Source organism: Balaenoptera borealis (assembly GCF_965194805.1).
Source record: "Balaenoptera borealis genome assembly, chromosome: 15".
Lineage (NCBI taxonomy): Eukaryota > Metazoa > Chordata > Mammalia > Artiodactyla > Balaenopteridae > Balaenoptera > Balaenoptera borealis.
In genome coordinates this window covers 37,633,645-37,647,259 of record NC_138871.1, presented here as the reverse complement: position 1 = coordinate 37,647,259, position 13,615 = coordinate 37,633,645, and the positions used below count along the sequence as shown (strand labels likewise).

The 13,615-nt window shown below is 35.5% G+C and overlaps 2 protein-coding genes across 17 annotated transcripts in view; one reads left to right on the top strand and one right to left on the bottom strand.

The window, feature by feature from the left end:
* Positions 1-2,031, top strand: part of UGP2 (UDP-glucose pyrophosphorylase 2) — a 56,914-nt gene extending 54,883 nt beyond the window's left edge. For all 7 annotated transcript variants that reach the window (XM_082358186.1, XM_082358184.1, XM_082358183.1 and 4 more), the window contains 2 exons: positions 324-428; positions 1,579-2,031. In XM_082358186.1, coding sequence (XP_082214312.1) covers positions 324-428; positions 1,579-1,686 — 213 coding nt within the window. In that variant the 3' untranslated portion in view covers positions 1,687-2,031. The remainder of the gene's footprint in view (positions 1-323; positions 429-1,578) is intronic.
* Positions 796-13,615, bottom strand: part of VPS54 (VPS54 subunit of GARP complex) — a 131,841-nt gene continuing 119,021 nt past the window's right edge. For 8 of the 10 annotated variants that reach the window (XR_014235100.1, XR_014235103.1, XR_014235104.1 and 5 more), the window contains 4 exons: positions 10,008-10,115; positions 7,981-8,075; positions 3,269-4,045; positions 796-1,087 (listed from right to left, as the gene is read on the bottom strand). Coding sequence is in view for 1 of the 10 variants with exons in the window: in XM_082358047.1 (XP_082214173.1) it covers positions 3,940-4,045; positions 7,981-8,075; positions 10,008-10,115 (309 nt within the window). In the remaining 9 variants the exon portion in view is untranslated. Of the gene's footprint in view, positions 1,088-2,634; positions 4,046-7,980; positions 8,076-10,007; positions 10,116-13,615 lie in introns of those variants that run through there. The other 2 variants (XR_014235102.1, XM_082358047.1) reach the window with 2 other exon arrangements.

Here is a 13,615-nt window from a genome sequence, read left to right as displayed (position 1 = left end):
CATCTGGCTCTTAGCATGTTGGTTGGTTATCTTTTTACTTATTACTGTTTTTTTAAATGTCTGATCTACTCAGCTGTAGTGTAAATTGCTTGATTGTAGGGGCAATGTTCATCATATCTCCTGGTCTCTCCTGCACAGGATATATAAATTCTCACTGCACACACAGTGAGTGCTTAATAAACAGGGTTCCTCCCATAGAAGGCCTGAGCTTGACCATAAATAGAATGTTTTTACAGTTCAAGCAAACTGTCTTGTTAATTTAATCCCTGTTTTTCTGTTAACCCATTTTTGAAACAATTTTTATGTTTACATTTTTCCTTCAGGTTCAGGATTATCTAAGGAGATTTGAAAGTATACCAGATATGCTTGAATTGGATCACCTCACAGTTTCAGGAGATGTAACATTTGGCAAGAATGTTTCATTAAAGGTGTGTCATTATGATGAAAATTACAGTTCTTAAAGCTTTACAAGACAGGTTTCATTTTCTAGTCCTAAATTTACCTTTATTTTAAGGAATACTTCTTAGTTTGTACCAGATTGTTTATAAGATATGCATTTTAAAAATGAAATAGCTTATTACAATATTTAGTATTAATACTGTTTTCCATAAATATACAACATGGTTAAAATATAATTGTTGTGTGTAGGCATTTTGTGGAATATAGCATTCAAGTGGAAAGCAAACACTATTAAATAATTGAATTGGTACTATTTTATTGAAATATGACAATATTTAAAATAGAATCACTGATAAATTAGCATTAGTTAACTAAAGATGACTATTTGAATCTGAATGAAAGTCGAAAAAATGACAGCTTTATTTATACTGTTTATACTGATTATAATCTATTCTTGTTAAAGTAATCTGTTGTTATCAGTATGAAGATGTTCATTCACATTACTGTAGTGCTTGGGTACTTTGATGAGTATCATTCCAGCCTAGCATAAGAAATAGGAAGGACTATGGGTATGAGTATTAAAGCTCAGAACCAAAGATTCAACAGTTTTTTCCTAATCAAATATTTTTTAAAAATTCCATACATACCTAGATTTCATGTGTTCTTCCTATTAAAGCTACTTACAGATCTTGGAAAAAAACAAAACAAAACAATATATATATAATTATTGCTGATACTGCTTCATCTAAACAATTTTACTTAAGACATGAAATATAAATCATTAAACTGTTCTTAAAAAAAAAAAAAAAACAAACCCACACCTGTATGTAAATATAAACCAAGCACCTTTCAGTTTACGAAGGTAGATAATGCTGGTGGCCTTCCAAGTAGTTCTTGGAAAGGGCCCGCTATTCTGTGGCGCTGGCCTGCTTCCCACTGCTAGATTCCTTGCCTCCTTATCAGAGATGGTACCACAGCTACCGCCAGTATTGTGACAGGACACATTACAGTTTTCCTTAATTTAGTGTTATTTGTTTTTCATGTGTAATATTGTTTATAAATGCACTTACTCTATTGTAAGTGAAGTTCTACATAAACTTGATAATTGTAAGAAAATCAGTTGCATTTTCAGCTGCACTTGCAAGTATACTCTTGTTTTTTGTTTTTCCTGTCACTTAGGGAACGGTTATCATCATCGCAAATCATGGTGACCGAATTGACATCCCACCTGGAGCAGTATTAGAGAACAAGATTGTATCTGGGAACCTTCGTATCTTGGACCACTGAATGAAAAATACTGTGCACACTTTATACTAATTATGGGTTAAACAGTTTCTTACAATGAAATGTTCTCTAGGATTATAAAATAGGCAGGTACTTTACTATGTTACTGTACCCTGCAGTGTTAATTTTTAAGTTGAGTTTTCTGCAGTATGCTTTTAGTCTGTGAAAAGCACAGGTGGAAGCAATACTTTTCTTTTTGAAGAAGATCCTGAAAGTTAAATTCATCTTAAAGTGCAATATTGTTTAATCTTAAAACTGGGGTAGCTCTGCTGGAAAATCTTTTAACAGAGGCCTCAATGATGGTCACTTTGAACTGCTTGTGGTTTTAAAAATAAAGCTGTGAAGCAATCCATGTGTACACTTATACTTTTCAATGCTAACTTTATGAAATGGTGAAGAAAAATGGTTTACTCTTGCTAAACAGTTACTCTGTCAGTTGGAAGACTTGCTCTTGGAACATTGAAGTACTCACTAGCCAGTTACCTAACAAATCCAGTTTTTGCATGTCTAAGAATCTTAACCACATCATTATTTCCACAGGAATTAAACTCGAAGGTATTTAATATCTTTCATCCAGTTCTAAAGCTGGGATGCCTGCCGTGCTCTCCATAGACTCTCCATTTATTGAAACAAAGTGGTGTTTCTTTTCCCAGCTGAAGGGGGTGGGGTGGGTAGAGGTAGGGCATTTCTTTCACATCCTTGTTCTCTAGTATAGCGGGGTGGGGTATAACTTTATAAAAAGTTCCCTTTCTTTGAAGCTTCATTTGTTGAAGCTTGCTTGTTGTTACTGAAAAATGTTCTTGAATAACCCAAATCAGGTCTGCTGGTAGTTTGAATTTCAGCTTTTCTCTAAGAATCATTTTCCAATTCTTCCATACTTGTTTTTGAGTAAGCTGCCTGTTTAATAAGTTTACTGTATACTATAAAAAAAAAAAAAGTTGTCTTTTAAAGTCTGGTAATTCTTTACAGCTTTATTTTAGACAGACAGTTTAAGAACCAATGACATACCTCTGTAATAACGATAAAGGAAAGAATTCCTCTTAGGAAACCAAAGAGCACAAAATAAGACTATTTCATTGTACATAATCACCACAAGGTTAGGCACTCTGACAGGGTTAGGCAAGAGTCCTGGTGTGAAGTGAGGCACAGGCACTTTCATTTATAGAGTGCTGCTGATTCTAATTTTGAAAGTAGGTGTTATAAAAGTCTTTAAATAACTTACTCATCACCTTATATTTCTGGCCCCAACACAGCAGCCTGTATTTTAACAGTTCTATTTCTCCCTGGTCTTTGTTCATATATACATTGAAAGTTACTTACAAATAAGAACCCAAGGCAGGGGACATACTTCAATGTTATGAGGAGTTCTCACTTTAACATTTAGATAAGTAGGCAGAATATATGAAAATGTATTCTTACCTCTGCTAGAAATAAAAAGGAAAAAAAACCACCCCAACCCTTCATAGATACTTTTATAAAAATACAGCTGTTAAACTGCAGGCTTTCATACACCACATCTGAAAAGTATTTAAATTAGTAGTTGCATAAATGAACACCAAAATCTTACTCTTTAATTATTACTTACGATCAGTCTTTCAAGTATTTAGACTATTCTGGAAGGCTTTACGCAGTTGACATACAGTGGTGATGACAGATTAAATATGTGACACACAAAGCCTGAAACTTGACATTGGTCACTGAAACAAAAACTGAATTCCTAAATCCAAGCAATCAAAAGATGTTTATTTTTATAGAAAGATCTGTAAAAAAATAATTTTTCAAACAGCTTTACTTTCATAGAGAAAACTTTCTACAGAGGTTGAGTAAGATTTTAATATTTTAAATTGTACCATCATTAAATAAGGTGGGACACCATATGAATTTCATTGCACTGGAAGAAATGCAAAGCATTTTTTAATATAAAGTATACAGAGCATTCTAGTCAACTACAGCTGTGTTACAGCTATGTGTTCTTTTGGATTTGGTCCAAAGAAACCTGAGTCTGTTTCCAGAGAGAATGAAAAATATTATAGACACCTGATCAGTTACTCCTCACCGAAGGAAGCACACAAATGGCATTCCTTGTAGATCCCACTGAATCCCAGTTTCCCAACACTGATACTTTCCTTTTCCCCTTCCCCAACCCCAGTTCACTTTGGGTTCCAGGTTCAGTTCTTGAATCACAGGCATCCATATTTTCGTCACAAACATACACATCCCATGGTAAGATGAACTACCCAGTTTTCCAGTATGTCATCACCTTTTCTGTTCCCAGATCTCGGCCATATTTAGGTCCAAATCTTTAAGGCCTTTTAAGGCTTGAAGATTTCCAGTGTAAAAAGCTACATCTGCTGTGACCAACCTAAACATTGGAAAGAAAATTATTTTTAATCTCATGTTTTCAAATAATAAAGTAGCAATGCTCACAGAGTAATCTGAGTCCTATCCTAGCTGCTAGACTATGATTTAAAATTTGGACCAAATGTCAATGTATTTCTCTGAGCATGATTCCTACTATCATACAGTTAGATCATTTAATGTTCTCTCTCTTTCAACAGTGTTTTGGAAAGGAATAAACCAATGCAGGTTGGACTCAGTTTCATAATTAATTCTGCCCAATAAAATAAATTTATCTTAAAACAGTATGAAATAGAGAAAAATAACAAGTTAAACTTTTTTTTTTTGATCAGTTGTCACTAGAATAGAGTATACATGTATATGACTAGTGAACTCAAGGAAAAGAAAGTTTCCTGAATGCCATCCTAAGAAGTTAAATGAAGGCTGAGGCTGGGACTCATGTGTTAAGTACTACTGGATACAAAACTTGCTATTGACAATCAATGTAACAATACTTGACAAAAAGTAAGAATTATACTTTTAAGTATTTAGCTGTCACATTAATGCCTATCCTTGAAAAAACACTCCTGGAAAGAATGCTCAGATAAACAAGTATCAAAGCTCCACACAGAAAAAATAGGGACTGGTCTGATTAGACGTGTACGTTGACAGATGTCGCCCATGGAGAAACAAATAGGAGATCTTGATTTAGTAGTTTGTAAAAGAAGAGGAAATGCAGCTTTGATACTTTAAAGAGCATGTAAGTTCTGGATTGCTGGACTACAAGGGGGCAAAGGTATTTTAAGCACCCTTAATATATGTATGAGTCTAATTTATAAATACACTCGTACTTATGTACTTAATGTTTCACTTTTGTCACATGGCAGAATTCAGTAAGGACCATATTTTTGTTTGAAACTCATCTGGGTCAAGGTGCTTTAAAATCCATAAAAAGAGTCTAAGTTAGTACACTGAAACTGACAGCAATGGCTCAAAAAAGAACAAAGTCTTAAGGCAAGGTTCCCACATGAAAAATTAAATGAAATTAACAGAAATCTCTATTTTAAAATATCAAGTTATGTTTAATAAACAACTATTTACAGTCTATACAAGATAGTACCTAGAAAATATATGTTTCACATCAAAGTTGAAAATATTTGTTTGATAAAAGAACGTAAAAGAAAAGCAGATATTTGCAATATATATAACCAATGAAGGATCAGTTTGAGGGCATATGCAAAAATCTAAAATCAGCAAGAAAAAGATAATACCCAAGATAAAAAATGGGTGAAGAATATGAAGAGGAAAAGTCACAGATGAGAACACCTGAATGACAAATAGGTGAAAAGATGACAAACATTAGGAAATGCAAATCAAAACAAAATACCACTGTATCCCATTAGACTGGCAACAATTAAAAAAATCTAACAGCAAATGTTGGCAAGATGTGGAATAAAGGTGGGAATATAAACTTGGTATAGCCACTTTGGAGAACATTCTGGCAAAACCTAGTAGAGTGAAAATGTACATGTGATCTACTTCTATGTACATACCCTAAAGAAATGATCACACCATTACACATGCATAAGGAAAGATCTTCAGTGTGGCATGATTGTAATGACCTAAAATCGATCACCAGGTGAAATGGAAACATTAAATATGGTTGATTCATGTGGGAGAATACAATAAAGCAATCAAAAATGGACAATTTATATATATCAACATAAACAATGTCGAGTAGAAAAAAGCAAGCAGCATATGTACAATATACCATGTAAGTAAAGTAAATTCATAAAACAGCTCCACATTTTTTTTTTAGATAAAGAGACAATAAATGAGAAGGACTTAAAGGATATAGACCAGATTTACTAGAAACATTGCCTAAGGGTTGGGGGAAAGAGAAAAGGACTGGAGATGGGGTCAAGGGGTACTTAAGCTCCATTTGGAATGCCATTTTTTAAAAAAATGATGAACATTTTTTTTTCAAGTGAAAATGACACATGTTAATAATGATCAATTCTAAGTAACAGGAATACAAATATTATTCTCCATATGTCTCTGTATTTTTAAAATGTCTTAAAATAGAGAAAAAAGAAAATCACATTAAAAAGAAAAAGTGCAGGACTGGGGAGAAGAAGGAATAGGGAGCAACTGCTTAATGGGTCTGGGATTTCCTCTTGGGTAGTAAAATGTTTGGAACTAGACAGAGCTGGCAGTTGCACCCAGGTAGCAGCTGCGAAGGCACTAAGGACCACTGAATGGTTAACTATAAAATGGTTAATTTTATGTTATGTGAATTTCACCTCGAAAAAAAAAGGTAAAACTTTAGAGCCATTTCAGGAACAAAAATTCCTTTTAAGCAGGTAGTTTATTATGTCTTTGGCTAGACTCTAAATTTTCAGGGAAAATATCTTTCAAGTGATCACTCAAAGACATAGTTTGACTTACCCAGTATTAGTGTCTTTAAAAGTATGTGGCAACGAAGATCTCTAAGGTGGTACCAACCCCCAAATAGCTTTATTAACAAAGAAAATAATAGGTGCTGAATTAACTTGGATGCTTCAGAACTACTGGTCTGAGAAAAACCAACCGGCGAGATTTGGTTATGTGAATAAAAGTAGAAAAGTGTGAGTGGAATGGGCCTTTAATTAGCTTTGTATGAATAGTTTCTGAGAGATATTTGATATTTGCTATACTGTCTTTGAACTTTTCTGTGGCTTTGAAATTTTTGAAAATAAATAATTCTTTTTAAAAAAAAAAGAAGAACCAGGTAATAATCAAAAGAGAGAATCAGATTTTTGCGTAAAACTCTTAAATTCAGCCTGGCTGACAAATTCAGCAGTTTGAAGCTTCCAAATAGTTTTGTGCAAAATCAATTCATTGTACTCTCCAACAACACAGGTTTGAACTGCGTGGGTCCACTTATACGCAGATTTTTTAAAACAGTAAATACTAGAGCATTACATGATCTGCAGCTGGTTGAATCTGTGGATGTGGAATTGTTGATACAGAGGAGCCCTGTATATGGAGGGCCAGCTCCCTAAGTTATACTCAGATTGTCAACTGCTGGAGGGTCGGCACCTCCAACCCCCACCCCATCCCCCTCTTGCTCAAGGGTCAGCTGTACTTCTTTTCTTTTTAAGGGTAGGGCCAACTTCTGACTCCAAAAGATGTTTTTTACATTTGTTCCTATAAGTTTGAAACTTAAGCCTGAAACTCCTTTAAAAGGGAACAAAATATTCTATTCTTAATCCATGGAACAGGTAACACACTACAGAAACCATATAAAGGTGTACCTACATGATCAGTGCTTTGCACTTTGTATAATCTTTAAACCCATATCTTTATCTACATTGCTCTTAACAAAAATTCTGTGACAGAACTTTTTATCATCCCTATTTTTAAATCTAAAAATATTAAGACGCAGGGTAAGTGATTGGCCCAGTTATAGAGCTAGTAAGTGGCAGAACTTAACCCAAGTTTTCTGATTCTAAATCTATTTCGCCAATAATACATACAATTTGTTCAATGGCTTACAATAAAATATGTATACACTTATTTTTTGTAAACCTGTGAAGGAATTAAGGCAGATTTTATGGTTCTCATTTTATAAATAAGGCACAGAAGTTAAGTGACTTTCTCACGGTCATACAAAGTAGGACTTTGAGTTCTGTCTGGATAGGTGAAGACTACTGGGTGACTTAAGGAGGTGCTACTAATGTACACTGCCTCAAAATGGACATATAAGGTTAGTTAGCTAATTCACCATCTATAAAACACTTTATCACAGATAGATATAGATATACATCACCTCCACAGAGGGAAAAAAAGGCAAAAGTTTGCTGATTTTACAGTCTGGGGCCCTGGCAAGATTATAGTGGAAAAGGACAGCATAATGAATAAAAACCAATCAAACAGTTCAATATGGGAGTATGGGGTAAAAACATGTTGAAAACATACCCATTTTGAGGTCCTCCATCATTTATCACATTTAAGTGAGATAATTGCTTTTTCAAGTGGAGTTTGTAACTTGCATTAATTCTTAAAAATAACATCTGGAAAAGAAATAAAACTCAGTTTCTTAAAGCTCTATTGACATAGAAGACGTAAGTAAGTAATCACTATTATTTGCAGAAAAACTTAAAAAACCTTTTGCTTTGGCATATACTTTTAAAATGCTCCTCTGAAAGTATTTAATTGCTATTTCAGTATAGTTTTTCTCCTTAGTTGGATAAAAGCTCTTTTTGCTCTTTTCAGTAGTACTTCTTTTAGTGATATGGCTTATCACTGCCTTTTGCCCCTTAGTAGAAATCCTCTGGCATGTGTAAATGGGATCAACCATACAGGTAAAAAGAATAAAAAGAGATGGAGAATTCTGCAATGTATCAATGTTAACTAGGAACTTGATAGAGAAAAAAGTCACAATGGTAAAGGCAAGGCTACCGTTATCCTTCCCAATTACTTGGAAGTATTTTATTGCTTCATATGCAGATTTTTAATGCAATACTTCTTTGGAAAATGCCTGACCTGAAATTATATACAATTAATCTATGGAAACAATTTTGTGAAATATATTTCCCATGGGAAAAAATATATAAAGTCATCTATGGAAAAGTTTTATGGAATTACTGGTACTCAAGTGACAATAATGACATAAAATCTATAATTTGTGCCCAGCTTGACAAGAGTTCCCTTTAAATGATGATGCAGATAAAAATACATGAAATACCTACATACCCAGCTTCTGGACCTGCCTAAGCCTTGTTCTAGAATTAGAACTCAAATGGCAAGTCCAGAAGGTCAGAATGTCAGAGGTGGGGGATCTTACATGTGGAATGAAAAGGATGGCTTGGCTAGGAAGACCGAGAAAGGAAGAAGAGACCCTAGTGGGTGCTCCATATCTCAAGGCTCCTCCTCAGTCCTCAGACAGCCCCAAAGGCGCTGGATGATATTTAATCATAAAGATGGTATGATTAATGAAAACCTAGGGAAGCATGAAAAAATGGTAATAGCTAGTATAGGATGGAAGTCTGAGGTGGCATGGGAAAGGAGACCAGCAGGTGCAAGAGCAGGGAAGAGACACTGAAAAAGCTACTCTCTGCTCCCAAATACCATTTCCAAGCACTCAACCAATTAGAGACAAACTGAAATATTGATAAGAAACTTGTCTAAATAGCAGAAATCCCAGTGAAAGCTAAGATCATTAGTCATGTAACAACTAGGCTTGCACTAATTAGAACATTATATCATTCTACAATTAGACTTGAATGAGATCACCTGGTATAAAGGGAACAAACTAAGGTGGGTAAAGAAGACTGGAAAAAAAGAAGTACTGGAACATTTAAAGTACTAGGCGAGGGAATTGAGGGAAGTCACGGGTAGGAATGTCACCGAAAAGTGAAGAGAACTCTGATAATAGTGTAGGGAAGACAGTAGAGACAGAGGGTGGATACTTCAAAAGTAAGAGGTGCCAAAGACTACCCATTTTGCTATTTTTCCTGATCTGTGCCTACTACACATCATTTATGCTGATCTAACAAATATTAATGTTAAGGCATACTGATTGAGTTACTTTATATGTCATCTCATTATTAAGTCTATCACTAATTCCTCCCCTATCCAATTTGGATTATAATCACAGTGAGTAACATATTCTACTATTCATTGATAAATGCTAATCCTGATTTTCAAACTAATAATGTAATAAATGATGCCAGTAGAATCTGGGACCTCTGATGACCCAATGGACAAATGAAAATCTGCTTTTTAGAATGGCTGACTACACTACACTAGCAAAGCTACTATTGCTCTGGCCTGTCAGGGCAAGGAGCACTCTGAAATCAAGTCAATATAACAACTGGAAAAAATAATAATAATCATACTGGAATACGAACTAAGCTTAACTGTGCCAAAAGTACATAATAAAAACACTCCAATTCTGCATGCATTTTATGTTATATATAATAGTTTTAGGAATTACTACTCACTTGTGTTTGTTCTTCTGGAAGGAGATCAAATATAGCTTCATGCATTTTTGCCATTTGCTTACAAATATTCCTGAAACAGGCAGAAGGAACGGGAGCTTTCACTTCATACTGGCAGGGAAAAATAATGAGAATTATATTCATGTCCTCTGGATTGCATATTGTCCCCACTGTTCCCTAAAACATATATTTTCTACCCCTATACATCTAACTCTTCAACTGTGATCTGTGCTACTCATGCAAATCTCAAAAACTTTTCATTAAAAATCCTAATCTATTTTGAGAGAGCCAGCATAATTTAGTGGCTAAGAACATAGGCGGCTTCCCTTCTTAAGATGGACTGCTTGGGTTCAAATCCCAACTCTTAAAATTCTTAGCTATGTGAGATGGGGTGAGTTACTTCTCTATATTGGGTGAGATATTTCTCTATATCTCAAAGGGCGTGCTGTGAGGATTTTAAAAGATGGCTCATAAGAACTCAAACTAGTGCTTGATACCAAGTAAATACTCAAAAAATGTTAGCTACTATTCTGGCTCAAAATACGATAATGAATCATTAAAGTAGGCCCTCCAAATTAACAGATTATTTTTTAAACATGATTTTAAGAATGCGTTCAACATGATCATATCTGAAATCAATATAACTGGTAGAATTAAAATGTTCTTTTTCTTTGCAGGTGGGCCAATATAGTAATCATATTTACCCTAAGGTTAAGAGAAGACTTTTTCAGGCTTCCCTGGTGGCGCAGTGGTTAAGAATCCGCCTGCCAATGCAGGGGACACAGGTTCAAGCCCTGGTCCAGGAAGATCCCACATGCCGTGGAGCAACTAAGCCTGTGCGCCACAACTACTGAGCCTGCACTCTAGAGCCCACAAGCCACAACTACTGAAGCCCGCACCATAACTACTGAAGCCCGCACGCCTAGAGCCCATGCTCCACAACAAGAGGAGCCACCACAATGAGAAGCCCGTGCACCGCAACAAAGAGTAGCCCCTGCTCGCCACAACTAGAGAAAGCCTGAGCGTAGCAATGAAGACCCAATGCAGCCAAAAATAATAAATAAAATAAATTTAAAATAATAATAATAAAAAAGAGAAGACTTTTTCAATGATCTGTACTGAAAATTTTAAATTAGGTAAATTCACTTACTATTCTTACATCTGGAACAGTATACTGATATGATTTAGATAATCATCTTTTGGCCCACATTTTAGAATTCACAGCTTAAATTATATATCATTTTCATTTATAAGACAAATTTGGGCTAAATAATTATATTTTAGATGCACTAATCTTATATAGTTTATTAAAATGATGAGTTCCAATATACTGCTGCAGCAGAACCATGTGGAAGTCACCGTGTGACTGGACCAAGCAAAGTCATGACCACTCAAGGGTTTGTCTCTCTTCAGCCTAGAGATATATCAAACATCCCCTTATCTTTTTTATTAATAAGTTTTAAGATATAATTCACATACCATAAAATTCACCCCTTTAAAGTGTACAATTAACTTTTTTTTAGTAAACTCTTAGTTATACAACCATCACCACTAATTTCCAAACATTTTCATCACCCCAAGAAGAAACCCCATACCCATTAGCAGGCATGCCCCGTTCCCCCCTCCCCTCAGCACCTGGCAACTACTAATCTCTAGAAATGGAATCATACAATCTGTGGCTTTTTGTGACTGGCTTCTTTCACTTAGCATGCTTTCAAGGTTCATCCATGTTGCAGCATGTATCAGTACCTCATCTTTTTTATGGCTGCATGATATTCCATTGCATGAATATACCATAGTTTATCCAATCAGCAATTAATGGACATTTGGGTTATTTCTACTTTTGGGCTATTATGAATAATAATGCCATGAACATTCATGTACAGATTTCTGTGTAGACAAATGTTATCAATTCTCTTGGGTATATACCCAGAAGTGGAATTACTGGATCATATGGTAACTCCATGTTCAACCTTTTGAGGAAATGCCAAAATGTTTTCCACAGTGGCTGTACCACTTTACAATCCCACCCAGCAGCATATAAGGGTTCCAATTTCTCCATATCCTCACCAACACTTGTTATTGTCTTTTTTATTTTAGCATCCTAGTGGGTATGAAGTAATATCTCACTGTGGTAATATCGCCTTATCTTAACTATCCCCCTGTCCTGGGTTGAATAATTGCTTCCCCAAATTCATGTTCACTTAGAGCCTCATAAGGTCATAGTGGATTAGAGTGGGTCCTAAATCCACTGACTGGTGTTTTTATAAAAGAAAGAAGAGGGAAATTTAGACACAGAGAAACACAGAGGGAAGATGACCACGTGAAGACAGAGGCAGAGATTGAAGTGATGCATCTACAAGCCAAGGAATGCCAACAACTGATAGCAAGCACCTGAAGCTAGAAAGAGGCAGGGAAGGATTCTTTATTAGAGCCTTCAGAGGGAGCATGGTCTAGGGACACTTCTATCCTCCAGAACTACAAGAGAATAAATGTGTTATAAGCCACTCAGTCTGTGGGAATCTGTTATGGCAGCCCCATGAAACTAGCATACCCCCAAAACCTTCCTTCATCATTGCTTTCCCTCAAGATACTATCCTTTCCATCTGACCTTCACCACACGTTTCTTCAGTCACTTAAACTTGATACTGTACTTCTTTATTCTCAACCCTTAAAGTTTTGTTCTTGCCACCACCCAAACTACCTTCCCTCTGCCATTAACAATCTTCTGAAACTTCTCTCTGGAAAAATCACTAAGGAGGTCCTAATTTCCAAATTTAGTAACTTTTCTAGTTTCCCTTCCTCACTGCTCTGCAGTATTTCACAGAATTTCACACTTGAAACACTATCCTGGTGCAGTACAATGCTTTCCCGGTTCCTCCCCTCCTAACCTTCCCCTTCTTCTATCTCCTGTCTCCTAAGTGCAAAGCTACTTTAACATTAATACCCCCTTATCTTCCTCATTTTTCTCTCATCAACATCGTTCAGTCTCATAACTTCTAATATATCTCTAGTTCTGAACCATTTTATTAAGTCACACATTTGTTACATGTTCCAATCCATAACTGAATTTACCATGAGCTTTCCCAAACCTGCTCCTCTTACCTGTTTCAATTACTTTTACTGGTATTATAATCCTCCTGATCACACAGCCCTGAAATCTCCAACTCAGTTTTTATTCCTTCTTTTCCTTGTTTCCTTGTATTGAATCAGTGACTAAGTCCCATCAAATATACTTTCATATTATTTTACACATTAGTTAGTACTCTAGGTCAGAATTTCTCAACCTCTATACTACTGACATTTTGGGCTAGATAATTTTTTGCTGTGAGGGTTGTCCTGTGTATTGTAGGATGTTCAGCGGCATCCCTGGTCTCTACTCACTAGTTGCCAGTATCATCCCACTCTAAGTTGTGACAACCAAAAATGTTCCCAACATTTCTGAATGTCCTCTGGGGACAAAATTGTCTTTGTTGAGAAACCCCACCCTAGGTGAGGCCTCAGTACTTCTCATCTGAAAAAATATAGCATTTTAACAAATCCAGATATTACTTCAACAAACACTTAATAAAACTTCCTGGCACATAGTAAGCTCTGAATAAATATTTTCC